The sequence below is a fragment of the Astatotilapia calliptera genome, chromosome 16, assembly GCF_900246225.1.
Source record: "Astatotilapia calliptera chromosome 16, fAstCal1.2, whole genome shotgun sequence".
Classification (NCBI taxonomy): domain Eukaryota; kingdom Metazoa; phylum Chordata; class Actinopteri; order Cichliformes; family Cichlidae; genus Astatotilapia; species Astatotilapia calliptera.
The window spans coordinates 33,822,584-33,849,751 of NC_039317.1; the positions used below are offsets into that span (position 1 = coordinate 33,822,584).

The following is a 27,168-nucleotide window of genomic DNA, read 5'->3' on the forward strand; positions in this document are numbered from 1 at the left end:
CTTTGGCTAAATCTGCAGTCACTGTTTGTAGATCTGAAGGAGTAGTCCAGTGTTTCTCATGGGGAAGCTGGTTAAGCATCCCAGTATGAAAATCTTGTTCAAGGAATGCAAAATGACATATTTTAATTTGTAGTTGTTATTGTTTGGTGATGTCTCACAGTAGAACCTTTTAAAACGTCCTAAAATAACTGAATACATAATTGGCTTTATGACGATATTATATGTGAAATATGACTATAAGCGTTTAAATGATGGATAAAGTAGGATGTTAAATAAAGGTAAGTATAAAGTACAGTCACAAATCACATCACATATTACGAGTCCTTATATAATTATTTTACTTACGCTGTCTTTGACTTCCCATGACATTTAACTAATTCCAGTGTTTACATTTTATATTTATATTCAAGAAACTACAAGAGATGGCTGCATGGATAAATGGCTGCATGATGAGGTTATTTCCACCTTTGAAATACTACCTTTATAGTGGGACCTTAGTAAACGGGTTGAATAATAAAATAACAATATACATTTAATTTTACATTTTCCATGTGAGTCCCCTTGTCCTCAAGGCCTGTGCCCCCCAGCTGTGTGGAGTCTTTCATAAACTGTTTATGCTGAGTCTGAGTCTGCAGAGGGTCCCGGTGATGTGGAAGACATCATGCCTCGTCCCTGTACCAAAGACGCCACGTCCCAGTGGCCCCCAGGATTACAGGCCCGTGGCACTGACCTCCCACATCATGAAGACCCTGGAAAGGCTCATCCTGGACCAGCTGCGACCCATAGTAAGACCACAGCTGGATCCCCTTCAGTTCGCTTATCAGCCTCGTCTCGGAACTGAGGACGCCATCATCTACCTGCTCAATCGTGTCTACACCCATCTGGACCAGCCGGCGAGCACTGTGAGGGTCATGTTTTTTGACTTTTCCAGTGCTTTCAACACCATCAGGCCGACCCTCCTGGGTGATAAGTTAGCAGCGATGCAGGTGGATGCTTCTCTGGTGTCCTGGATTGTTGATTACCTGACAGGAAGACCACAATATGTACGTCTCCCACAGTGTGTGTCTGACAAGGTGATTAGCAACACAGGGGCACCACAGGGGACTGTCCTCTCCCCCTTCCTCTTCACCCTCTACACCACAGACTTCAGCCACTGCACAGAGACCTGCCATCTTCAGAAGTTTTCTGATGACTCTGCGGTGGTTGGATGCATCAGCAGGGATGATGAGACAGAGTACCGGGCTGTGGTCGACTCCTTTGTCACGTGGTGTGAGCAGAATCATCTGCAGCTCAACGTGGCAAAGACCAAGGAACTGATCGTGGACTTCAGGAAGACCAGGAAACACTTGACCCCTGTTTCAATTCAGGGGGTCAGTGTTGACATTGTGGAGGACTATAAATACCTTGGAGTACACATTGACAATAAACTGGACTGGGCTAAAAACACCACAGCACTTTACAGGAAGGGCCAGAGTCGTCTCTATTTTTTGAGGCGACTGAGGTCCTTCAACATCTGCCAGAAAATGCTGAGGATTTTCTATGAGTCTGTGGTGGCCAGTGCGATCCTCTATGCTGTTGCATGCTGGGGGAGCAGGCTGAGGGTCGCAGATGCCAACAGACTTAATAAACTAATCCGTAAGGCCAGCAATGTTGTGGGGATGGAGCTGGACTCCCTCAAGGTGGTGTCGGAGAGGCGGATGCTGTCCAAGATAAAGACAATGTTGGATAACACCTCCCACCCACTCCATGACATGTTGGTCAGTCACAGGAGCTCGTTCAGTGAGAGACTGAGATTACCGAAAAGCACCACTGAACGACACAGGAAATCATTCCTGCCTGTGGCCATCTCCCTGTACAACGCATCCACTTAACACACTGTTTGCTGCTACAGCTACACATGTTTCTTTTCCAACTATTTATTTATGAGTGACTTATGTATGTATGTATGTATGTATATATATGTATATATTGTACTATTCTTAGTTAGTGTATTGTCTGTCTTGTCTTAATGTTGGTTTAAAATGGAGCACTGTAACAAAAAATAATTTCCCCCAGGGATCAATAAAGTATTCTGATTCTGATGTATGGAAGGAGAACCGGCCATGCAGGAAACCCTTCACAAAGAAAAATTGATGGCGCTCATTAAACTATGACCTGCATGTTTTATCTGCCTGTAGCTAATAATCTGTGTTTGTGTCGTTAATTCATGTAATAATAATAATAATAATAATAAAATAAATAAACAGTGAGACAAGTCTCAGTCATAAGAGCTTATATTTTAAGCTAAACCTTTTTGAATACGTTTGGTGCCTCAGCCTAATCAAACATAGAAAATAAAAGCAAAAACAATCAAAGGATAATTATTTGTTCTTTAAAACAAGCATTACACACATCATCTATGAATCATTTACTAATCAGTAAGCATTATTAGTTATGATTTTACTGCTGTGTAACTATTAACTGAAGGTTCATTATCAATTCTCTATTTATTAATTATGGTCATTATGTCGTGTTGCGAGTTACCTCATGTATGAGGTCCACCTTAAATGACATGGTCACTTCAAAAAGTCTCGAAGATTCAAAAACTTTCTTTGCTTTCAACTTGTAAATGTTAAATCGGTAGAAACCAGTGAGAGATCTACAAGAGAGGTTAGCTTTGGCTTCAGTCGGTGGCTTTGACTGCCCCCTAGTGTCTTTACCAAACAGCTGCACAGCTCCAGTTGGAGGCAGAGATGTTTCAGCTGTCAGTGCCAGACTGAGAAGAAGCTGTGAACAAACCAAGCTGATATATTTAAGAGTCAGCTCTCTACACGTGAAAGAAATCTGTGCCACAAATGCAACAGAAAAGAGGACAAGGCATCATCAGCGCCGTCAACATTGTTCAAGGCTCCCGTTTATCTCGACTGCTGCCAGGTGAGCTCTATCTTAGCATCAGGACTCAGACCATGTTTTAGACGCTTTCTCCTCATGCAGTGCAATGAGTGGTTATTCTGTATGAGAGAGCAACACATCTCAGACCAGTACCAGACAAGAAGGACTTCTCCCACAGGACAAGATGTGTGTGTGAGACGAGTATGTACCTTTAAACACATCTGATCATGAGGTGGTTACACTCTTAGCACACTTAGCAAGCATGCAGTGTTGCACACAAAAAGCAGAATGATGATGCAGCAAGAACCTGTGCAGGAGTGAGTCAGGTTTATAACACATTACACTTGCATTTTTTATTTAATGCCAGCAGCATTGCAGCTGCCACTGCAGCTCTTTTTAAGCATGATGTGCCATGTAGATCCCAATGTCAGCATCTTATTTACCCGCTTCCCAGTCAGTGCACAGCATATGACAATGAAGGGTTAACTGGATGAAAACTGAGATTTGTATTTGATGAATGTAAGCAACATAATAAAACCTTTTCCAACTGTTAATCCAATCAGTGCTGGGAATGTGGTGTACGTCTACCCTTAATCAAATGATGCGAGTCTAATGACTCATGGACCTTTAGCATATTGCCAAGAAACAAAAAACAGGACGTCAGTTTTTGTGTCTGCACAGGTTTATACAGTAGACTTAATTGTGTTATTTACTGCCAGCAGCATTAGAGCTGCCACTGGATCCCTGCCACCGCGATCAGACATCAGGTTTGCTAATGAGTCCTGCACAGTTTGCGTCATTAAAGGTGGATAAAGTAAAGTTATTTAAGTATTTCTCTCCTTTCAGTGAGCAAAACCGAAGCGTTACTCTGTTGATTACAGAGAAGTCTGTGAGGACATCAGCATTTTTTCATAAAAACTTACAAATAAAATCAGACATTCGAATTTATGTTATTATGGATTCATGAATCAGTGAAAATCTATAACTCACCATTCATTTTCTGCCTGCACGTCACAGCTTTCATGGTTATGTCACCTTAGAACCACAGGATGTCGCTAGAGACTATCATCTCTCAACTGGCATAATTTGCTTGTACACACCGATTGCCCCAATATGGTTCCCACCAGTGAACAATTTTGCCTTTATATAAAAATAACGAAGGAGGGTCCCACATTTCCCCACCTGTGCACCGTTTCTGACAAAATCAGCGAACGTCCAGAATCCACCGGAGAAACCGGTCAGACCTGCTCAGTGTTCAACAGCTTCAGGTTCTGCAGGAGATGGGATCGTGCACTGGCCAATTCCTCCGAGATCTCACTCAGGGTTGAATATTCAGTGGGAGGCTGGGACTCCGCCTTCGTTTCCCAGCCTGCAGAGTGGTGGGAACCGGGTACTAGGCAGCCCAAAATGGTATGCTATTTTTACCACTGTGTTCAATCTGAGGGCTGCTCTCTAGAGACCTGTTGCCGGCAGTTCTCCCAAAGCCGCGGAATTTAACCCTAGGACAGCTCTCCCCAGATGTGATGGAAAACATCTGGCCAGCTGCTTGACTACAAGGCTTGGCCATCCAGCCTCAGTGCTACTAACCCCCCTAAACACTCGTATACCAAGATAAAGCCCAGTTGATACTGATGATAAACAGCAACCAAGGCCCTTTAAAGGAATGTGAGACTTAATAGTGTGATGTACGGATGACTGAAAGCTGCCTGCACGTGGTACGTTATATATAAAAAAGCCTTTTTTGATTTGAAGTATTAACCATATACTGGTTTCGATAATAAAGGCAAGTATCTTTGAAAATAACTGGATACAGAAATAATGCAAAGAGTGTCCCAGAATAACATTTATTAATTACTGACTTTTATTTAATTTAAAAAAAGATTACTTGTAAATGTTACATTGAGTTCTACTGAAGCATTTCCATGATCTGTCTCTTAGCACAGGTTAACATTAGGCACACAATAATGCAGACATCATTTTGCATTTCTAGCAACTGTTCAAATACAAAACAGCGATTCAGAGAGAGAGAGAGTGGGGAGGAAGAACCCTAAAACTGCACTGAAAGCAGCGTAGCCAGGAAAATACATCAAAACTGGAATTCAGCCCATCTGTTCCCACGTGAGGGTCAACGGCTGATTTCTCAGGTGCCTGTGTCGTGCGTTACATTAAAGAAAACACAAAATCAATTTTCATGTACAGACCACGATACCCTGGATTGCAAAAGCCATCAAGAGCTAATTTATGTCATTCCCTCGCACATTCACCGAAAGTACAAAACGCCCCACCAGAAAAATCAGACAAATAGTCAACGTGCCTGAAAATATAGAGCTCTCGCTTCTTGACACGCAAATGTTCCCCGTGTATAAATGACTGAATACCAGATTTTTTTTAAATAAGACTTCTATAAAGTTGTAAAAAACCCAAATTTGCCCATTCTTTGATTCATCAAGGATCTGTAGTCACTTAATATTTGGCCTTTCCTAAAAAAAACAACAAAAAAAACATATTAGGAGCGAGTGGGCGGAGCACAACACCGACTCAAACTTCAGTGGCAGAAACAGCAATTTTACAAATACAGCAATTAAAATAAAGATACTAAACTGCCCTTTGTCCGAGTCGGGGCCACGGCCTTCAAAGCTTATGTACAGCTTATGGCACAGGAAGGGCAACTGCTATGGGTCCTCACTGCTGTTTTACCAGAGAGGGAATAATTGAGACAAAACGTTTTACTTATTGCACGAAAAATATTCAGTTCAAGGGTTTGCGTCACAGAAAGCTTTGGATGAGGGGAATGAATCCTTTGTCCTTTGGTCGGGCATCTTTCTGTTTTGGTCAGTCCCACATGATGCTCAGGGGGCTTCTTTTAATTTATATATGGAAATCTGTGATATGAGTGCAGGAAGTCTCTACAGAACAAAGCCTGAGAATCAATGCACACTGCAGTGTGTTGAGAAATGGCAAGTTATCACATGTGCAGCCTCATCAAAACATACAGTGGCACTGCAGGTCAACACTGCCCGTTCGGAAAGGTTTTTGACCCTTTGAATAGCTCGACATGAACGGGAACAACGTTTGTGTTTGTACGCCGACACGTGACAAGTCACAGGACCTGTTCAATGGCACATAGAATGGATACGAATGGGGTTTTACAATAAATCAAGCACATTACATTTGACTTTGCAGCTGTCCACCTTTTTTCTGAGAAAGAAAATATAGAAAATAATACAACATACAATCAAATACATTTTCAGGTCATCCTCTTTTTGTTATGCGGAGGTGAAAGCAAGTGCAGTATTCACGTTCATCAGAGAACAAAATCCGACAGGCTGACCCCAAAAGCCATCTTTTTAAAGCTAAAGCTGCTCAAACGCAGACGAGTCGAGATCTGTGGAGCTCGTCACAAACGTCTCTAATTTACCATACAGGCAGAACAATCATTGTCAACGTCACCATTGGTATACAGAAGTCTGTTGTGCACTAACAAGATTTGCACCAGCGTCAACTCTTCGCGTCAGGTTCACAAAACACCAGTGAAACATTTTAATAATTTTCTGTGGCATGCAACCCAGATTAGGGCTTTCTATGCCAAACAAACAATGTGGTTACATCTGTACCTGTGCCTTAGAAACTTTGATAAGAACAAAAAGCCAAATAACTGCACATTTTTGGGCTCAGAGGGGAAACTGGTGTGACGGCTTTTGAGTCCAGAGTTTTGGGGGAGGGTGATGGTTTGATGTTTAGTCGCCGCCAGACTGAGCGCTCAACGACAGCAGTGGAGACTTCACTATGGCGATGTGGGTACCGACACCTCCAGCAGGCGGTTGTTCTTGCGCTTGCAGGATATGCTGTTACCGTTCTTCGGGCTGCTCTGGATGAACTTCACGCATACTTTGTCCTGCTTAAACTGCACCAGGAACCTGCCACACAGAAAACATGGGCAACGTCACAAAACATCGACGGCGCCGAAGAAATATCACCTTTCTCAGTGCGACTGCTCTTACTCATCCGAGATGTCAACTTTAAGTTTCTCCCGGTCTGCGGCGGTCGCCCCGATGCGATGGAGCTTGGTGATGATTTCAATAAGGTGCTCACTGCTGAGCAAGAAATCTCCTTTGACAGCTGAAGCCGAACCCTGCAGTAGAAGAAAGTCACATATTAAGATCTTTTAATAAACTTTGGTGTCTCGTCTGGCCTTACAGTAATCGTCCGTCACTTGGAGACATTTTTATTCGCTTCCCGCCGAGCTAAATGAGAAGCTCACTCCCTGAATGACTTTGGCTTCAACGAGCCAGAGCACAGCGGCTTCATAATTCTACTCAACTACACAATCGTGTCTCTTCTCACCTCTTTGAGTTTGAGAGCAAAGAAGCCGTCTTTCTGCGTGCTGACCGACACGCTAGTGACGTCTGGCAGAGGAATGCTGGCCTTCACCTGGCCCGTTTTCTGGTCAGCCAGGACAAAGTTCTTCTTGGTCAGCAGGAAGATCCGTGGCGTTCCCTGCAAACGTGCAAGCTAACATTTTAGCCCTCTATCATTCCCCCTCTACATGTTTTCTTTCAATGCATTTTTAAATGCTTGTGAGCTCCAAGCTCTGAGCTACAACATAGCAGACCTGTGCAGAAATGTCTGATGTCTGCTGGAAGAAAAACGCTGTCAGTTGTTATGATGTCAAAAAACATCAGCTCACCGTGTAAAGTGTTGAAATATACATCAAAACAACAAACGGCGGCTCTGCTTCACTGTGGAAAATTGCAGAAAATCTCTAAACACACAAGGTCGCTGTGTAATCACACTTCCTGTTTTAGGTTTTCCAGTTTGCATACAAACTAAATGGACTGTAAATACTGTGGTGTGTGCGCGCGTGTGTGTTTTCTGACCTTGCCATTCGCCCTGTTAATCTTGTTGACCACGTCGGCCAGCAGGACCTTCTCGTCCACAGCACTGTTGAGTTTCTGATATTTGGGGTTCTTGCTGATCTCCAGGTAATCTCCTTTGAAAGGCTGACTCACACTGACACACAATACAGGAAAACAAGACTCCGCTTTACCTTGATCATGTGACTACACGTTGCTTTTATCTTGCTATAAAATAAAATAAAGGGCACTTGATGGCAGTGATGTTCAGCTACCTGTTTGGGTAGAGAGCCTTTTTATCCTTGAAGATCTCACTTGCTTCCAGCTTCTCCTCATACACTGCCTTCTTCTCCTCGGTGAACTGGTCCCTGTATTTCTTGCACTAAACAAGAGACAAATTCATTCAGTTACATTCTGATGTATATGCAGTTATTATAAACATGGTTCTTTAATGTGGCTGAATGTGGTCGGTTTTTGTGACCGACCCTCCAGTGATGGAAGATTTTCCGGAGCTCGGTGTGGACTCCATCCAGGAAGCCGTACGGCCTGGCCGGCCACTTTCTGTCTATGGGGGACATGGAAGGCATGCTGCTCTTCAAGCCCAGGAAGTATTTCTGTATCTGGACACACAGACAAGAAAATCATCTTTGGTTTCTTAATATCATGTTAAACTTGAACATTAAAAACGAAAAGTCCAACTTACAATTCGCTGGATGGTAAAGTCGTAGATCTTTTTGCCGGCATTTGCCCTGAAGAACTTCCTGTATTCTCTGCGGACCTATAACGGCACCAAAAGATCAGATGAAATCAATGAACTCAGTTGGTTCTTAAATCTTATCTGTGTGTGTATTTGGAAAGAGAAGGAGGCACACCGACAGCAGGATGACAGTGCAACACAAACAGCACACTGAAAAAAAACATCTGACGTTTGGTTAGTGACAAACAACTGCAGTCTGCTGGACGTTGACATTTACTTTACTTGAAAGGATGTGATGGTTACAACAAGCAGTCTGACCATAAGTCTACAAACTGAGGTGGAAATGGGTGCACTGTGATGCACGAGGTGATGAAAAATAAAAAAAACAATATTAGGACTGCAATAAATGGTGTATGGACAAGTTTACTTCAACAACCAGCAACAGGGACAAGGACACACACCTAGAGAGAAAGAGAGAAACTCTGCTGGATAGAAAAAAAGTGCTCGTTCATGGGTTAGTGTGACAGATGCAGAGAAAAGAAGATACGAGTCAGACGCCGCTGCGTGACATCTGCAACATTAAAAGCCTCAAAGGAGGAAAGAAAGGTCCAATCCTCAATCATCCATTTAAAATGGATTTTTCTTAACTACTTGTCTTATATACATTGCATTTAAAAAAAATTACAAAATGCAAGAAGTGTCACGAGGACAGCGCCTGGATAATGACAGAGAAGATCCCTGAGGAGGATGAGGAAAGTCAGGGGTGTCGAGTAGGTGGCAGACTTGTTGATGGCTGCGCCGTGGGGCTGGGAGGTACCTTGAGTCCCTGCCAGTAGGCCCAAATCAAAGCGACAGCGTGCTTACGCCTGGCCTCTTCCTTCAGTCTCCTGAGCTCCCTGCGAGCCTGTTCGGGGGTGGGAGGGAAGAGACAGAGAGTAGGAACAAATGAAGCAGGAGAAGATGAGAGGGAGAGGAGGTAGACACCGTTTTGCCTGAGGTCAGAAACATCAAATGCGCACACACACACTGCACACAAGCACAGTGTGATCACTGAGAGACTGTAAAATTACAGCTCTGCTTCTCCAGCCTCCAGAAACCAATATGGAAGTGTGGGTCATGGGAGCATTTATCTGGGGAACTTCTGGAAGGCAAACAGAGCTGGTGCTTTGACAACTTTGAGTGCAAAAGGAGAAAACAAAAAGTCACATCTCAGGCAGTCAGAGGATCCAAACTCATCCTTCTAAAAAACAGCACAGCAATGCAAAAACTACACATGCACCAGCTACACAGCAAGTCATGCAGAGGCAGCAGGCAGCATGCGGTGTGAAGCATGGACCTCGGAGGAAGAAGCTGAAAACAATGCCAGGATAGGACATCAGTCCCTGATGTGATGTATGGAGACTGGACGCCTACGTTTCACTGACTAGTACTCACAGTGGAAAAATGACAGCACTGCAAAGGCAGGTTCAGATGAAAATAACCATTCTGGTCACATGGGTGAGACTGCTGTGCTTTAGCAGCCAGCAGTCCACCTCTGAGAGACTCCATAATAAGATGTCTTACATACAACTTAAGTGTTTGGAAAGAGTCGAGCAGATGGACACGTTATGGACGAGGTGGGAGTGGGATTGATGGAGGGCGGCAAGTCAGAGTCACGGCAAATCAAGTCAACAGGCTTCCCAAATACCTTGGTGCCCTGCCAGCCAGCCCAAATGACCGATACGGCATGTTTATTCCTCGCCTCCTCCTTCAGCTGACGCAGCTCTCTCCGGGCCTAATGAGAAGCGGTGGCAGTTGTGGGTGAAGTTAATTTCAGTGGCAATCAAAACACAATTGTCCGAAAACAGGGGACAGCAGAGGCGACACAGCAGGGGCAAAAAGGCGGATAAACAAAGACGAACAACAAGAAAACGTGCGAACGAGGAGACTCTCCCCACAATGAGGCTGTGTGTGGTCAGCTTTAAAAGAATATCGTATGAAATGATGCAAAATAAAGTCCAGCAAGAAAGTTCAATTATCTTCAGCGTCAAAGGTGCAAACTAACAAAGAGCCAGAACCACAGTTTAGATTTAAGACACTAAAGTCTTAATGCTTTGAGCCTGGCTGTAATTTAGTCTAATAACAACCTCCAAGAATATTCGATATAACAGAGATTGTTACATTCTGACAGGATAATGGTTTCCTGCATGCCAGCAGAATCAGGCTGAGCTTTAAGAGCTTCCTGCTGCACATCATCACATCGATTAATAAGAAGCTTCTTGACTTTAACCAGAGTAAAAACCACAATCATAATCAGATGTGTGGCAACATGTACATTTCTTACTTCCAGCATATGTTTGCAGCATATGCTGGAAGTAATTTTAGATCGCAGCAGAGGTGTGGCACACTGGACAGAAAGTGTAAAACACCTGAGCCGCACGTCGCAGCCACGATCGGCACCGTTTACGACGCCGGATTAAGCGTGTTAGTTGGGGAAGTCGAGATAATCCCACATTTAACCCTTGTGTGGTGTTCATATTTTTGTTACTCAGCCAGTGTTCATGGGTCTGCTGGACCCGCTAGAGTTTTGGCTTTCCAAATTAACACTATCAAACAATTTTATGTTAAATTACTCAACAGATGTTTACTTCATCCCAATTACAAACCATATGAACAGTAAACATGGTTAATTTTTTCCCTTTACCTTTGTTAGATCACATTTATGAATGAATGTGCTTCTCGTTTTTTCTTTGTTTTTTTTTTTATAAAATGTTATAAAAAAAAAATAAATCAGTTGTAATCAAGTGGAGTGAGCGGAAAGACACAACACATTTACACGTGAAGCAATATGTTTCACAACTAAATGGGATCAGCTGCTCATCAATGGTGACATTAGGCCCAGGGTTGTAAAACAGGGGAAGGCGGTGCACACACTTATCCCACACTGTCCTGATGGCAGCTAGCTTGTCTCACTGCCGTCGAGCTGGTCTGTCGTCTCGGTTATCAAATCGGATAATCCTGGAAATTTTGTGGAAGTTTTCCAGAGACATTGATGCACGGAAAGGTTCTTGCCGGTTTCTGCATCCCACAGGATTCTGTGGATTCCCCTTTGGACCTGAAAACTCCTGCAAGGATAAGAACCCCAAAGTTGGCCTTTGGGGTTCTTAGATGAATTTGGTCTCCTTCCACCTCTCTCCAAAAACACACCTTCCTTCTAGATTACTGCAATCCAGAATAATTCTCTGGATGGAATCTGGGATGAAAAGCTCAAATGAAGACTTGATGTCCTGCACATGAGTAACTGTCAGCCGTGTTGGCCCTGGCTTATCACAGTAACAGCTCTGCAGGGTGGCTCATTTCTTGGGCAAGAAGACCATTCAATTTCACCAGTTATTGACATCCATATTTCTTCACTTCTGGTGGGCTTGTTCTGGTCCTGGAGCTGGCAGCAGATGGGGTGCTCGTCTTCGTTTTGTTACTAAATGGTGCTCAACCTCATCCTCTTCTTCAAAGTCACTGTCAGACTCTGAATTTTCAGAAATGTGAAATATTCTGAAACCTCTTTGTCAACATCATCATCAGAAGCCCCTCTCTCTTCCAAAATCAATTGGATGGCCCTCGCAGCAGATAATCTTTTGCCATCTTGATCAGTTGTGATAAAGAACCACCCTGGCAAAGTCTTATTTATAGTATTATGCCCCTAATTTGCAGGTGGGACAGGGTATGAGAAAATAAAATTTGGATCTCTCAAGAAAGAGGGTAAAATGTGTGAGATGTCAGAGCAGACGGTGTTGGTAGTTGAATTTTCAACAATGTTGCAACTTTGTGCGGAGCAGGAGGGGAAGAAAACACTATCAGCAGCACCAGAAAGGAGGAGGACAGAGTGTGGGAACACAGGACCTGCACTTTCAACACTTTTATTAGACCTGGGTCCAGTGGACCCGAACACCTTGTATGTAATGTAAATGCGTGGGGGGAAGTACAGTATGAGGTCACTGAAAATTAGTTCGGATTTATGTTCTTCACAGAAAATAAGCCAAAGCCAATGAATTTCAGGTTGAAAAAATAATTAATTGTTTAATTTTTCTTTTGAGAAAAACTGAAAACGGGTCTCACAGACCCGAACACCATACAAGGGTTAAGAGCCACACAACAGAAAACGGGAAGAAATGAACAGTCGGGCTCGTTAATCTGGCCGAGGTTCATTCAGCAGGGCTGCTACTCTATCAGGCAGTTTCGTGGTGAGAATAGCATAGGATGGGACAAGACGTGATGAACAGGGATGGCAGCTGGGACAGCAACACACTATCGCTGGGTGGAAATACCTTGGTTCCCTGCCAGTAAGCCCAAATTACTGTCACAGCATGTTTATTCCGCACTTCCTGTTTCAGACGTCTCAGCTCCAGCCGTGCCTGGTGGATGTGGTGGGCGTTCGGTAAGACAAGTTAAAGATGTGAGGAGGAGAAAAAAAAATCGAGACGGGAAAGTTGAAAAAGGAGCAGGGGAGAAAAGATAAGTGGGAGCTGTGTGATCAGCACAAGAAGCAGGATTAAAGGAAAACAGCAGCAATAACATTAAAGGACAGGTTTGTTAAAGAACAGCCGTCTTGCAATACTGTGGAGCCTTTAGGCAAGAACACAGCGAACAATAAAAAAACCAAAGAGTTTGAAGCGTTCAGGAGCAGGCTTCTCCTGCAGAAGCCATCAAGGTACAGCAAACACCTCGCTCTTTGATATCCGTACCTGGGTGCCGTGCCAGAACGCTGCGATGGTGGTCACTGCCTCCTCGCATCTCTTCTGATGTTTCAGCTCTCGCAGAAGTTTGCGGGCCTGGTGGAAACATGCAGACACTTTCATTTTCTTCCACACGACAGCTGCTACACTTTTTTCAATGAACAGAGTGAATTCAAAGACAGATGCACACCTGCCAGCCTCTGGTGTACGACTGAACCATGGTGGTAGCACTCTTGATGTTCCGGTACTTCTTTTGTTGCTGTGAGATGGAAAAGTGTCATTATGCATCGGTGAGTATGGTTTTTAATCCGCTTTGTATTTTGGTGTAATTAAAGGGTCTCACAGCGTAGCGGCGGTACCAAGCTGCCACCACTATCTGGCTCTTCTTCATCAACAGGAAGTGCGTGCGGCACTTCCAGCCTCTGTAGATCTTCTGAATGAGTGTGGCAAGGTCCTGGAGACACTGCTTTCTCTTCTCCTCCAAGAAAAAGAGCTGCAGGAAGAGGAGAAAATTAAGAGCTCCAGACAAGAGCACCTGGGAAACTGTGTGAACGCTGGATGTTATCAACATCATCAAATTATCTGCAGGAAGGTAAAATGTCAGGGAAAGTCAGTTTACTCTGAGGGGAAAAGGTTACGAGTTGGACTTTTTTTGGGGGGGGGGGGGGGGGGGGGGGGGGTTCTAAACTGAGGAAGCACCAATTTCTCAATGACAAGAACAAAGTGCAGGTGGGAGAAAAAGTTTACTGCTCCAGGAAGACAATAAAACTGACCTTTTGATAATCGACTTATTCTCAAGGATGAGACCGCATCAGTTATTGCACTGGTGTGAGGAATAGGGCTGCCACAAACGATTATTTTGATAGTCGGCTAGTCAGCGATTACTTTTGCGATTAGTCGACTAATCAGCTCATCATCCATTGGACGTAAACCATACAGCTTATTGCACCAGCAGCATCTGCTCTTATATAACTATCATTAGCTTACAGCTTTAAGTGTTTAAGGTCTGTGCTAACTAAAAATAAAGACAAGATGATAGTTTATTAAATTTTAATTAAATCTGCAGATTGTTTCGGTGAAGTTTAATAAACTCCTTGCTATCTAAAATATAACAGGACACCGGAGTAAATTCTGGAGCATCTCACACTTCTGATAATCAGCTGTCTGCTTGACGTTTATTCAGCTGTGTAAAAACTATAACTTTAATCTCAGCCAAACAGATTTACTCAGGAACAAATAAAACACTGAAAAAAGCCAAACAACATTTTTAAGTTATCTAAGTGACTCATATATCATGTTTAACCTGAGTAGTGAAAGACGGCGGTGGGTTTGAAAATGATCTGCCGGGAGTCCGGTGTTCTCACGGCGCTAGTGACCTAGCCCCCGGCTAGCTATCGAGCTAGTGGGTAACAGGCGTCTCCGAAAACGTCGGAGCGCTTTTGAAAATATGCGGTGTCCTGATAAACTGAGCCGATATTTGAGGTTTACACAGCTACATTCTCGCCTAAAAATATGTTAAACGTTTATTTTGTGACCCAGAAAGAGTAATAAGAATAATATTAAAACTAAGCAGCTGCCGCCATTGTTGGAAACTAAGCAGGGCCGCGCTATGAATTCTGGGACACAGTTTCTTCTTCTTCGGGGTTTAACGGCAGCTGGCATCATGAACATGCAGTGCTGCCATCTTCTGTTTCAGTCCGTTATTACACTCTTAAATCCTGCTACTTATTCCTGCGTCTTTCAGGATCTTACAAAGCTTCAAACGACGCGTCGACTATTAAATCAGTCGTCGACGTTTTTGATAGTTGACGTAATCGTGACTAGTCGACTAATCGTGGCAGCCCTAGTGAGGAAGTCACTGCTTTACCTTCAGGAACACTGGGCCTGTCGATATAACGCCACATATGGAAGTTTCTGGGTTTGTTCATATATCCACAGAGCTTGACTGATACCTACGTCGCGACTATTCTATTTTCTGTATAGATAAAAAAATGGTGTCAGTTAAGCTAAAGGTGTGACTGCAGTGATTAAGGAGCAGAATAAATATGCTCGAACTCTGTTTCAGTGATTTTGAAGCTGTAGATATGTAAAGCAGATAAGCTGATCAGATAGAAAAAGCAATTATGGAAAAATTCTCCCAGTGTGAGATCATGTTATTCCAGGCTCTGTTTGGCCTTTTGCTGGTGGGGGAGAAAGTCCATCCAAACGCTGCAGGCCCGAGCAGCTGAAGAGTCTGCAAGCGCAGAGGAAAGAAGCCTGTTTCCCATGTTATATGGGACAGCTAAATGAAACCATGTGTTCTCAGAGTGGTGGTTACAAGCTAATTGTTGAAGTGGGGGCTCCAAGCAAAGCCCACCCTGCTTTACAAACATGTAGCTGTGAGAAAGCAAGGCAGCTGAGCACACCGGCTTCAACCATTCGACTCCAAAACAGCCCAATCTGCAGGAATACTGAGCAGCTGTCCAAAAAATAAATGCTTCGCCAGGTTAGAGAGTGGATTTTACCGTTCTTGGGTTTCTGATGAAGATCTTGGAGCGGCCATAAGAGATCTCTTCTGTTGGAATCTGGAGGTCGGCCATCAGCACCTCCACTCCTTCCCTGTGGGAAGTCAGAAAAGTCAAGAGGGTCCTACACTACACGAGCGCAGATATATACAGTTTTCACAGGATTGCAGTGCAGTCCCAACCTTACTGCTTCCATAGGAATTAAGAGGATAAGTCGCAGGCGTGCGCTGCTAATCAAACGCACTTGATTAAAATAACAACTCTTTAAAATCAGGTTGTGTCAGTTCGAGCTTTCAGGTGTGTGTCAACAAAATCTTCCTAGGAGTGGACGTTCCAGCAAGTTCACCCCGGGGTCAGGTTGTGCAATGCTCAGAGAAAAGGCTTTGCAGGCCTCAGCATGCTAACCTGGGAAGTTCATCACAGTACAATTAGAAAGAGACTGAACAAGTATGGCTTGTTTGGAACGACAGCCTCTTCTTTTTTTAAATAAAGAAAAAACAGGGCAGCACAGCTCATGTTTGCAAAGGTTCAACCTGTGCCGTCTGAACAGGGGAGCCGTTTAAAGTCCAGACGTCAACGTGATGGGAGCTGCGCGTGAATAAACACCTGCAAACATCTGTTCCTCAACGTTTTCATTCAGAAGTAAACACGCTTCTTAGATCAGAGGTTAAATGTCTTAAAAAGTTAAGGTGTAGTCGTCTCGTGTTTAGGATCTTAAGACTACTGTGACCTGCACAGACAAAGGTGAGCGGGCCAAAATTACACCACAACAATGTGAGACTGATGAAAACCACACAGAAAACAATTGCACATGATGCTGAATCATGGGGTGTACTTAGTTTTTCACCTGACAGAAACAGCAGAAGGATTCGGATTCATGGAATAACAGAAGAGAGCGCCGAGGATGGAGTTTGAGAAATGGTGGAAACCATGATGAAAGCAACAGCCAGAGAAATATGTCAGGAGACTAAGAAGAAAACTAAAACCACACAAAGCTGATACAAAGATGCTGAAACATCAGGAGCCAGATGTGTGAGACGGCAGATAGGAATCAGTGACTTCACCAGCAGAGAGGACGAAACCTGCAAGTCTGGCCGAGTCGAGGAGACAGATAAGGAGGGAACGTCTGGGCATGTTGTGGTTCCGAAACATAAGGTTTCATTTCCTTTAAAAAAAGCTCGCTGTGACGACACGCACCTAAAACATCTCTGTTGACACACTGCTTTTATATAACATGACCGAACCAGCCAAACCTTTTTACCCTGGAATCACTCACGTCTTTAGTTAACTTGCATGTGAATCCATGCATATGCACACAGTGGGGACAGGAATGCATGAAAACAGCTGGGAAAAAAGGAGGGAACCAGTTTCCTTATCCTTAGATCTACACATACCAAACTCAGCCAAAAGTGTTGCTTTATAGCTCAGAGTTTTAGACCACATATTTAAATATACAGATCATATGGTCTGCTGGGTAAACTGCTGTCAAGCTCCCCTAATTATTTTCCCTTTTGCCTCTTTCTGTGTCATCCGAGTACTTTCTAGCAACGGCTGCTTCGCATTCACACAGCCACACCTGGGAGTGGACCGCTCTAGCCACAGTCTATTAGTGCTGGTCACACACTCTCCACTGGGAGCAGAGTCAAGTTTAGTGCCTTAGCTAAAGACACCTGGGAGCATTTCTCATTTTCCACACTCACATTTTCACACTGAAAACTTGAAGGGATTTGCTCTGGCAAGCTTCCAGGGCCAAGACCTCTTTTCCCCCCTAATCAACTATTCCCTAATGTCACCACTTCAGGGTATAAACAACAATTACCTTGCAGGCCCCTTCCAATGCGGCCAGGTCCTTTTGCAGAGCATTTTGTAGCGCTCCAAGCAGGGCTCGTAGGGCTGGCGGAAGGCATAGCCTGCTCGTCGCACACGGACGTTCTCCATCAGGCCCAGGTAGCGCACCTGATGGCGGACCAGAGAGTCGGTGAAGATGTGGGATGCCTTCTTATCATTGGGCTTGATGCAGCTGGAAAGCAAAAATTAAGTTGCAGATATTAGGCTGGTGCGTAGAGCCGGCTGCAGTAACAGCAGCAGCTCTTAAGTGCGCTTTTTATAGATTAATAGACCGTGCTAGACGGTGAGAGTAACAGCAGGCCGGCTGTACTCTCTGGACTATTTGAAAATGATTTCAAAGCAAACTTTGAGAGAATCACAAACAGCACAAACTGCTCTTTCTGTGTAATCGATATGATCAGATTTACCGGATGTAGTTTGGGTTCTTGGTCTGCAGGTTCCTCATCAGCGTGCCCACTGAAGCTCTGAACTGGAATCCAGCAGTTAGTGGTCTCTTCAGGTTGACTTTGGCTGGGTTGCCTTCAGGAAACAGCTGTTTGATGAGGCTGTGGTTGGCTTTGTACATGGCCTGTGACAGGTCCCGGTACAGAAGGTCATTGTTCTTATCCACAAAGCCCTCCACACGATACAGCACCTGGATACACAGAGGGAAGTGAGCCATTCACAAAAAGGTATTTTCATACACAAGTTGAACAAAGTGGTTACTTCTTTTTACACTTTGATTTTATCCTATGCAAAAATTCATAATATTATATTATTAATTTGTTAACATGTCTTTTTTAACATATCCGTCAGCTGTTATTGTTGCTGCCTCGGGTACCTTGCCGGCGTAGTGCTGGATGCGGAAGCAGTTGTGCGGCAGGCTGTGGTCGTTGAGGAACTTTGAGTTCTTGTTCAGCCGACTCTCAAAGTGCTGGTGGTCCGCACAGATGGTGTTCAGTTTGTCCAGGAAGGTCTCATCAGTGACCGTCCCCGGCCTCAGACACTCCTCGTCCAGCATGGCCAAGATGCCGTTTTGATTCTGGCACAAACAAAAGGAGGTTTAGGGTCAAACTTCTGAAGGGTTCAATGTAGAAACGTATTATTCTGTCATGGCTCATGTGTTTCACAGTGCTGAACAATCTGTTCACAACAGCTCGGATAATCATCTCATTTTGCTAAGACAACGTCAGACTTAAAATCAGCTTTAATGATGAACTGCTTTTCAATAACAACACCGATCATGAGGTTACACAGGAGGTTTACGCCACCTCTGGAGTCACAGAGCGGGAGAAATCATCCAGATTTAACCAAAATTAGCGTTTCTCAGTTATTCCAGAGAAACAAGTGTGGAGAACATGAAAAGCCAAGAACAGACACAGGACTTACGTTCTCAATCAGGTCACAGATGATGGCATTGTTGAAATATTCAATGTTGGTCCACTCGATGCCCTGTAACAAATGCATAAGCAGAGGTATACAGACATTTGTGTACATTTTAGAGACTGATGTACGCTGCATGTGGGAGAGCTCAGCACAGCACGTGCATTTTCAGCGTGCACCTCATCTATCGCCTTTACCAAGTATTCATGTGCTGCAATTACAGAGACACATGTTGCAGCACTTAATATTTACATGGGCGTAATGAGAACAAATGCTCCGGGAAGGAAAAAACAAAGAGACTTGGGTTGGTCACAGATCTTGTTTCTTTCATCTTGAACTCGAGTGCGTTTATTGAAAATGATTTAATCAGGATAAACCGATGCGTTTCCATCAGTTCTGAAGACATAATTGTCCTCGGTGCTTTGATGTTATGTCCTACAGGCTCCGTCTGCCTCACGTCGAGGCCAGAGTCCCTTTGGAGACTCAAAGGAGGAACACTTTCAATCTTGCCCTCTCAGAAAGGTTCACTGGGCCTTGAAAAAATTTTTTAGCAGCCATCAACTTCATAGCTACTAACGGCTTGGTAACCTAGGTCGGGGTAAGCAACTGGACAGATATTTTGGAGGGGGGAGGGGCGGATGCACAGGAGGCATAGCTTAAACTGACGGGTGGCCGGCCGCATTCCTGATTGGTAATCCTCCCTTCTTGCTCCAGCACTGCGGTATTTTCCCATGCAGTATACTGGAGAGAGGCCAGGAGTGGAATATCATTGGTGGTGGTGTTAGTAGGGAAGTGGCGTGGGGGTCACTACCGCTGCACTCATACACAGAGCTCGGAAAACAAACAGAGCCTAAAGGCCCGCAGCGGGGAGTGTTTACTCTCGCCGGAGCGGAAGACCATTTCCGTCCCCAAGAATCCACAGAGGGAAGACGTGAAGGGAATAAATGAAGAGGGTTTTCATGACAGAGACACACGTGAAGTAATAATGCGTCTGGTCAAAGGGCGAGGCTTGTAGAGCTTAAACAGATGAGCGCCGAGCGCCAAGCCGCCAGCGCAACAAAGGTGTGCAGAGCGCCAACACGTAGAGTGATGCAGATTCTGCACAGCTGTAGGCCTGCACAGCACAGCTCGCTCTGCAGGCCTACTTGTTGTTCGTAGAGTATTTAAAAGTAGAATGGGAGGCAGAGCCTTCAGTTTTCAGGCCCCTCTTCTGTGGAACCAGCTTCCAGTTTGGATTCAGGAGACAGACACTATCTCTACTTTCAAGATTAGGCTTCAAACTTTCCTTTTTGCTAAAGCATATAGTTAGGGCTGGACCAGGTGACCCTGAATCCTCCCTTAGTTATGCTGCAATAGGTGTAGGCTGCTGGGGATTCCCATGATGCACTGAGGTTTTCCTTTCCAGTCACCTTTCTCACTCACTATGTGTTCACAGACCTCTCTGCATTTAATTATTTGTTATTAATAATCTTTGACTGTCTCTCTTTTCTTCCACAGCATGTCTTTATCCTGTCTTCCTTCTCTCACCCCAACCGGTCGCAGCAGATGGCCCCGCCCCTCCCTGAGCCTGGTGCTGCTGGAGGTTTCTTCCTGTTAAAAGGGAGTTTTTCCTTCCCACTGTCGCCAAAGTGCTTGCTCATAGGGGGTCATATGATTGTTGGGTTTTTCTCTGTATCTATGAAGCGCCTTGAGGTGACTTTTGTTGTGATTTGGCGCTATATAAATAAAATTGAATTGAATCCCAGAGTTCACCATTCACACGCTCACCTCTCTGACATACTCTTCCTGCTCCTCACGCAGGGTCAGCTCGATGAAGATCTGCTGCAGTTTCTCGTTGCAGTAGTTGATGATGAACTGCTCAAAGCTGTTGTCCTGTGGGTGTAGCACCAGGAGGAGAAAAACAGTCAGACTTCTGTTAATGTGTTGGTTCATCTGCATTTCAGAGAATTCCTGCCACTAACGGTCTGCTGAGTGGCTTAATAACAGGTTAGAAGAAGGTAGGACAGGTGGACCATCGACATATCTGGATATCCAACATCCAGCTGTTTGTAAGTACTACACTTCAGGAATCTACGTCTGAAGGATCATCTCATCTTTCATTGTATTAAAAGCTTATCTGTCAAATCTGCTTCAGCTTCTTCTTCTCTTGGCTAACTGAGACTCATCCTTCATATCCATTTCCACTGGATTTGTCTGTTCAATTCACTTTTCCAAGATAATTTCCTGTTGTGTTTTATTAAAAAGTACGGTTGCACCTGCGCATCCTGAAAGTGAATTCATATCCTCAACAGTTGCACAGCTGCTTTTAGAAAACGAAGAGTAAAGCATGACTGTAACCCAGCATCACTTGATGTCGCTGCACGCACTGACACTTACCGTACCTCTGAAATGACACCAGTGATAATAAGTTTGAACAGCAGCTCGCTCCTTCTGAGGATTTGCTAACTCATTCTCCGACTGAGCACACACCTAATCAATCTGGACGTTGAACAATGGATACCAGGAAGGTTGTAATAATACCAGATAATGACAAATTCTTATCAGAACACGTTCCTGTGAACTGTCTTGGATTAGATTTCATTAAACATTGATGGAGCGTTGACTATATAACAGCCTCGACCACTTTTAATCCCCACAGCATTCACTTATTATTGTCGTCAATCATGACGGTGTTTAGTGGTGAGTCATGCTTCTTGGCACACTGGGTTAGGTTAACATTTATTGCTACGGTTAGAGGTTCAAAGACAGTTTAGTCCAACAGCTCGGAGAAGAGGACAAACCGAGGTTCTCAGTGACCAGGAAATAGGATCCACACGTACAAGTGGAGCAGTTTTTAAAACAATTTCCTTTTACTGAGAAACGAAAAGGTTGTCTCCACACACACACACACACACACACACACACACACACACACACACACACACACACACACACACACACACACACACACACACACACACACACACACACACGTCGGCTCCAAAGTGGCAGCAGATGCATGGCTGAAACATGTAAAAGAAACCAAAACTATTTTATCTACAGTCAATGTTTTTATGACAAGTGGTTAATATTCATTCAAGGACATAATAAAAATGCCTTCATGTTCACAGACTTTCATCAATGGTTCCACGTTTGAATAATAAACATTTAGCCAAGATGAACAATGTTCCTCTGAAGCTCAGTAACTGACATGTTGACCATGTTATTTTGTTTAAACTAAAATTTAACACACGATCGTTTTATGATGCTTTTAATATGCTGCGAGCTAAAGTTGGTACGGTCTGTGTCAAATATCAGCATGATATAAATAAAGTAAATACATTTTCATCTCTCCAAAATAACGATCCATTTTTAAACTAATCACTTTCTGTTATCCTGTTTAAAAACTGGAGCCAAATAAAGACTCAGCAATCAGCTTTCAGTCTTATTGAAACACCTGATCGTTCTAAGAAAGCATTTAATTCTACACTCATTAATATTAATAATAGAAACACCTGTTAGTGCAACAAGCAATAAGGCCGAGAGCTTCACATTCTTCACATAACTGTTATACATGTAGGCTTCACTGCAGGCCTGTTGCATTAGAGTGCATTGCTGTTAAGTGTACTGACTGAACTGACTTAAGCAGACTGTGACTTTGGCTTGTCCAGCCTCCTGTCAGCCGCGTGGCTCTGCTGCACACGAGGAGCCCTGAATCGTCCTTAACGGGGAGGTGAATTAAGGAGTTTAGATCACAGCATGCTCGCGGCCACAGCAAACAGGTGCAGGTGTTACTTACTCCATTCTGGTGACCCAGACACAACAACAACGAGAGGAGAGGAAGGACTCGAGAGTGAGTGGGGTGAACGAGCAGGGATAGGAGCAAGACATGATCGGGGGGCATCGTGCATCACAACAAAGAAACTTTTAAAGCCGTCATTCTGTTCAAACTCTGTCACATGTTTACATGCACTGCTGTCTATGTGGCGTTTGGTGCATTACTTTGTATACAGTTAGCATAAATGGAGCCGTCTGTTCTACGTCTCGCTGTAATATGTGATGTTAATGCTGAGAATCAGAATCACCTTTGATTGTGTAACAACAGCATGAATACGACGTGCAGAGTGTGCAAAGGCTATTTTCCTGCTGTGAAATGCAGACTTTGAGAAGTAAAACCACTTTTCCACAAAAATAATTTCAACTCCAGGAGCAACAACAAAAACTGAACTAATCTGATCTCAGTGTGGTTTTATCAGCTCTACGTTTCTGCCGACAGGCTCCACACAGGTACCAAAACATGCACGCAAACAGCCGAGGGCAAAATTCTTTTCCTTGTAATAAAAATGTTTGGATGGTCCGACTGTGTCCTTGTGGCCTGTCAGGATAAAAAAAGGCTGGTCTGAGCTGCTATTTGTCTCACCTCAAATATCTCAAAGCCGTAGATGTCCAGGACGCCCATGACCTTGTGCCGAGCTTTAGTTTGTGCCTGCAGGGACACAATATTGGTACCATTAGGAATAAAGTACAGCAGTGGAGTTTTGTCAGTCTAAATAAATAAATTAAAAAGATGCCTGACATCGCTTACTTGTATGCTTTCATTGATTCTGGTAACCAGCCAGCTAAACAAGCGACTGTAGAGATTTTTGGCAAGGGCATCTCGGGCATAGTAGGCCTGTGAATGAAGACACTGTTAATGATGAAGCGACAATAAAGCGAACCAGCAGAATCGGCAACGATTCATTTTATTACATATCTGCAGAATTTAACTAAACTTGTTCCTTAAAAAAAAAGCTATCGTGGCTACACTGATTCAAAGGAAACAGAGCAGCGGCCATACATGAGCAGAAATATGAGGATTATAAAGTCAGGCTAATAAACCCTTTCCTCGTCTGTTCTGGGCACACAGGGCCCATGTTTGCAGCATTAATGTTATATGAAGAGTCTGAATGAACCCACTAACCTCGAAAATATGACCTACATTTGAATTTCCAGGAGGAATACTGCACATGTATAATGCAGACGTTGTCATGTAGAAGTGGCACAGAGTCGGCAGCCAGTAAAGCAAGTCAACGGGAAGAAATGGCCCTTTGGTGTGTGTGTGTGTGTGTGTGTGTGTGTGTGTGTGTGTGTGTGTGTGTGTGTGTGTGTGTGTGTGTAATAAGCAGGTGAAAGAGATGCCAGTCTGCCTCTGACCTGGGCCACATTCAGCGTCGTGGAGACTTTCTCCATTTTAGCCTCCACTGTGCGGTAGCTGAACGCCCTCTCCAGCACCGACTGCTCGATCCCCAGCAGCTCACACATCTCCTTCAAATCTGCAAAGTAGCCACAGAAAACGGATTAAGACACGCAGAAAATGCTTTTGCAGACATCAGGTCTCATCTTGTGATGGTTCTTATTCTACATTTGATTCGAATCAGAGGGTAACGTCATAAGGAAGCTGTAAGGAGGAAGAATCAACCCTCGTAACCTCCTCAGCGTTTGGGTTTTATTCCCGACAATGAGGTGTTCCCACCGGCAGAGTCGAGGGAAAAGCAAAAACAGAGGACTCATCTGAATAACACGTTGCAGCTGATTATTAACAATGCAGTCTTTGATTCAAATGTGGGAAAAAAAGAGGAAAGCACGGTTGTCCAAGACTCACTGAGGGAAAAATGCAAATGAATGATTTCCCTAAAAACAGCAGCTGTGAGGGTGAAACTCTTGTCACGCAAATCATAACACAAATATTGTTTGAGGACAACAAGCTGCCAACAGGGGACGGTGACTCTGGACCAGGCCCAGTGAGCAGTGGGTCAAAAGGGTTAAATGAAAGGAGAAAATATTCACAATAACTCCTGTGAATAAAAAAACAAAACAGTGTAAAATATGTCCGATGAAGGCGCAGCAGCACCAAGCCCACCATTTTTGTCTTTGACGCGGCTCTCGTCGGTGCCGTTGCAGCGCGACTCTGGCTTGAACTCTATGTTGCCAAGCTTCAGCACAGCTGCCACCAGCTCCAGCACCGACTGCACCTCGTCCTCCATGAAGCCCACGATCTGCATGGCGTTCTGGAAGAGGGCGAGAAGAGGGAAAAGACAGAAACAACGTCACTAAGGCACCGACGTTCCTGCAACTTGGTGCAGAGGGGAACACCTACAAACATCACACAGAACATCCTGACAGCTGACAGGTAAAGTGAATCGCACTGATTATATCTTCATCATGGCCTCTGTTAGCAGGCGGGAGGTGTCAGAGAGGGGGAACATTTTGTCCTTAAAGTTGATGTTAGAAGCAGGAATCGTTTTCAAGCGTAAGGATTTGGGAGCGTTTGATAGAACTGGGTCAGCTCCTGTGGGGTGTTCCTGATCTGCAGGGGTCAGTGATCCAAGGTAGCTGAACCAGTGATGGGCTCATGGGTGGCCAAGACTCCCTTATGGTCAGCCTTTACTCCCACAGCAGCTCTTCAGTCCAACAGATGAGCTCAAATTGCAGAAAACGTTCATGCTGGTTCTGATAGAAAGGTGAGAAAACACAGAGCATCACAGGTTGCTGTGTGTGGAGCTGCAGACCTGACAGGGTCTCCATGCTGTCTGCTGCTGAAAGCACCAACACTGGACATGTGGCCATCAGATCTGGACCACAGAGCGATGGAAGAAGGTGGGCTGGTCTGATGAAGCACGTGGATGGCTGGGTGGTTGTTCCCCAGGTAAGTGATGAACATCTGGTACATCAGGATGCATTATGGGAAGAAGGCCAGCCAGCAGGGGCAGTGTAACGCTTTGAGCAATGTTCTGCTGGGAAACCTTGTGTCCTGCGTCCATGTGGATGTTACTTTGACACGTACCATCTACCTAAGCATTGTTGCACATCATCTACACCCTTTCGTGGGAACAGTGCTCCCTGATGGCTGTGGCCTCTTCAGCAGGATAATGTGCCACAAGTCAGAAATGGTTCAGGAATGGTTTGAGCACAACAGCCAGTTTGAGGAGTTGACTTGACCTCCAAATTCCCCAGATCTCAATCCAGTCGAGCCATGTGCTGGACCCACACGTGGAGGCCCCACCTCACAGCATACAGGACTTACAGGACCTACATCTGGGTCCAGATACAACACACCTTCAGGGGCGGAGTCCATACCTCGATGAGTCAGGAGGACCAACACAATAGGTGCTGATAATGTTGTGTATATCACTGCTCTGTGATCAGTGCTCTCACAATGAGTTTATTAAAAAGACACATCTAGTCTTCTCACTGGTTTGTGGAATCCACTCAAACTTGTACACACTGTATATATATAAAGCAAAATCCTATCAAACATATCAGCACAAGCTATCATAACACCTGAAATCATGAATTTGAATATTTAAATCTCTTTAACGGAATCCCGGTCCATCATATTACAGTCAAACTTCCTCTTCCTGGATCACAGACACAGAGCGGTGAACGGTGACGACCGATGATGGAGAATTCATGAATCGCAAACATTTAATCAAACATCAACAAATAAACATTTAAGAAAAGAAAGCTCCGTGTGGCGGCGTCATTGTGTGGAGGGAATGTCGTCTCGTGCTTCCTGTGGAGAAACGCAGCTGCAGCAGGAACAGCGTTAAAAACTCTGTGGGAGTCGATGAGAAGCAGGATGTGAGGAGGGGGAATGAGTACAGTAGAGAGTGACAGAGCAGGCTGTAGGGGCTTATACAGTAGCTGAGCAAAGCATGCTGAAACAGGCCTAATGACACAGCACAGGAGATAGCAGAGCGCTTCTCCCAGACACAACATCCTCTGTGTTACCATCAATAAGGTAGAGAAGACGCGCAAAGACAAAATAGCACATATTTGTGCAGAGCTTCAATAAGAGGAAACTCTTTTCTCCCGTGGCTTTCTCTGTTTTTGGAGTTTTTCCTGTGTTTAATCAATACAAACCAGTCTTTAATCCACCGTCAAGATCAAAGTTCACCTGGTTTTGCAACAGGTGGGAGGGCCGCTGGCGTGAAGTGTTTACACAGCCAGCAATACTGACGCCAAAGCACGTTTGTTCGTTTGTTCTGCCGTGGAGATAGCAGGGCAATCAGACCGCCTCCTCGCTCTGCCGCGCCACACCGAGTTAACAGAAATCCCGCAGAGAGGAAAGTCTGTGCCAAACGTCACGAGGGTGAGGCGCAGCGTCGGGCTCCACCAGTCATACGGACACACGTATGCGCTCTACTCACTCTGACTGTCCTGAAGTTAGCCGCATCGTCCAGTCCGCTGACCGCAGCAGAGTCCAGGCTCAGGTAGTTGTACTTGCTAAAGTCCCGGTCCAGCTTTAGCTTCCCTGTGACACACAAACCATGTGGTTGTCATTTAGACTCATGCAGCGTAAC

The 27,168-nt window shown here is 44.5% G+C and overlaps 1 protein-coding gene across 6 annotated transcripts in view; it reads right to left on the bottom strand.

Moving 5' to 3' along the window:
* Window positions 1-4,701: 4,701 nt before the first annotated feature.
* The window catches only part of myo1b (myosin IB), a 55,733-nt gene continuing 33,266 nt past the window's right edge, over window positions 4,702-27,168 (bottom strand). The window contains exons 9-32 of one of the 6 annotated variants that reach the window (XM_026145208.1): window positions 27,016-27,119; window positions 24,726-24,873; window positions 24,020-24,138; window positions 23,412-23,498; window positions 23,247-23,312; window positions 20,615-20,719; window positions 18,854-18,916; window positions 18,306-18,506; window positions 17,893-18,119; window positions 17,457-17,657; window positions 15,638-15,731; window positions 13,477-13,626; window positions 13,324-13,392; window positions 13,143-13,229; window positions 12,726-12,812; window positions 10,109-10,195; window positions 9,239-9,325; window positions 8,428-8,502; window positions 8,210-8,344; window positions 8,000-8,106; window positions 7,749-7,881; window positions 7,216-7,368; window positions 6,873-7,003; window positions 4,702-6,788 (exon numbers count right to left, since the gene is read on the bottom strand). In XM_026145208.1, coding sequence (XP_026000993.1) covers window positions 6,656-6,788; window positions 6,873-7,003; window positions 7,216-7,368; window positions 7,749-7,881; window positions 8,000-8,106; window positions 8,210-8,344; window positions 8,428-8,502; window positions 9,239-9,325; window positions 10,109-10,195; window positions 12,726-12,812; window positions 13,143-13,229; window positions 13,324-13,392; window positions 13,477-13,626; window positions 15,638-15,731; window positions 17,457-17,657; window positions 17,893-18,119; window positions 18,306-18,506; window positions 18,854-18,916; window positions 20,615-20,719; window positions 23,247-23,312; window positions 23,412-23,498; window positions 24,020-24,138; window positions 24,726-24,873; window positions 27,016-27,119 — 2,849 coding nt within the window. In that variant the 3' untranslated portion in view covers window positions 4,702-6,655. The remainder of the gene's footprint in view (window positions 6,789-6,872; window positions 7,004-7,215; window positions 7,369-7,748; window positions 7,882-7,999; window positions 8,107-8,209; window positions 8,345-8,427; window positions 8,503-9,238; window positions 9,326-10,108; window positions 10,196-12,725; window positions 12,813-13,142; window positions 13,230-13,323; window positions 13,393-13,476; window positions 13,627-15,637; window positions 15,732-17,456; window positions 17,658-17,892; window positions 18,120-18,305; window positions 18,507-18,853; window positions 18,917-20,614; window positions 20,720-23,246; window positions 23,313-23,411; window positions 23,499-24,019; window positions 24,139-24,725; window positions 24,874-27,015; window positions 27,120-27,168) is intronic. The other 5 variants (XM_026145209.1, XM_026145210.1, XM_026145211.1 and 2 more) reach the window with 5 other exon arrangements.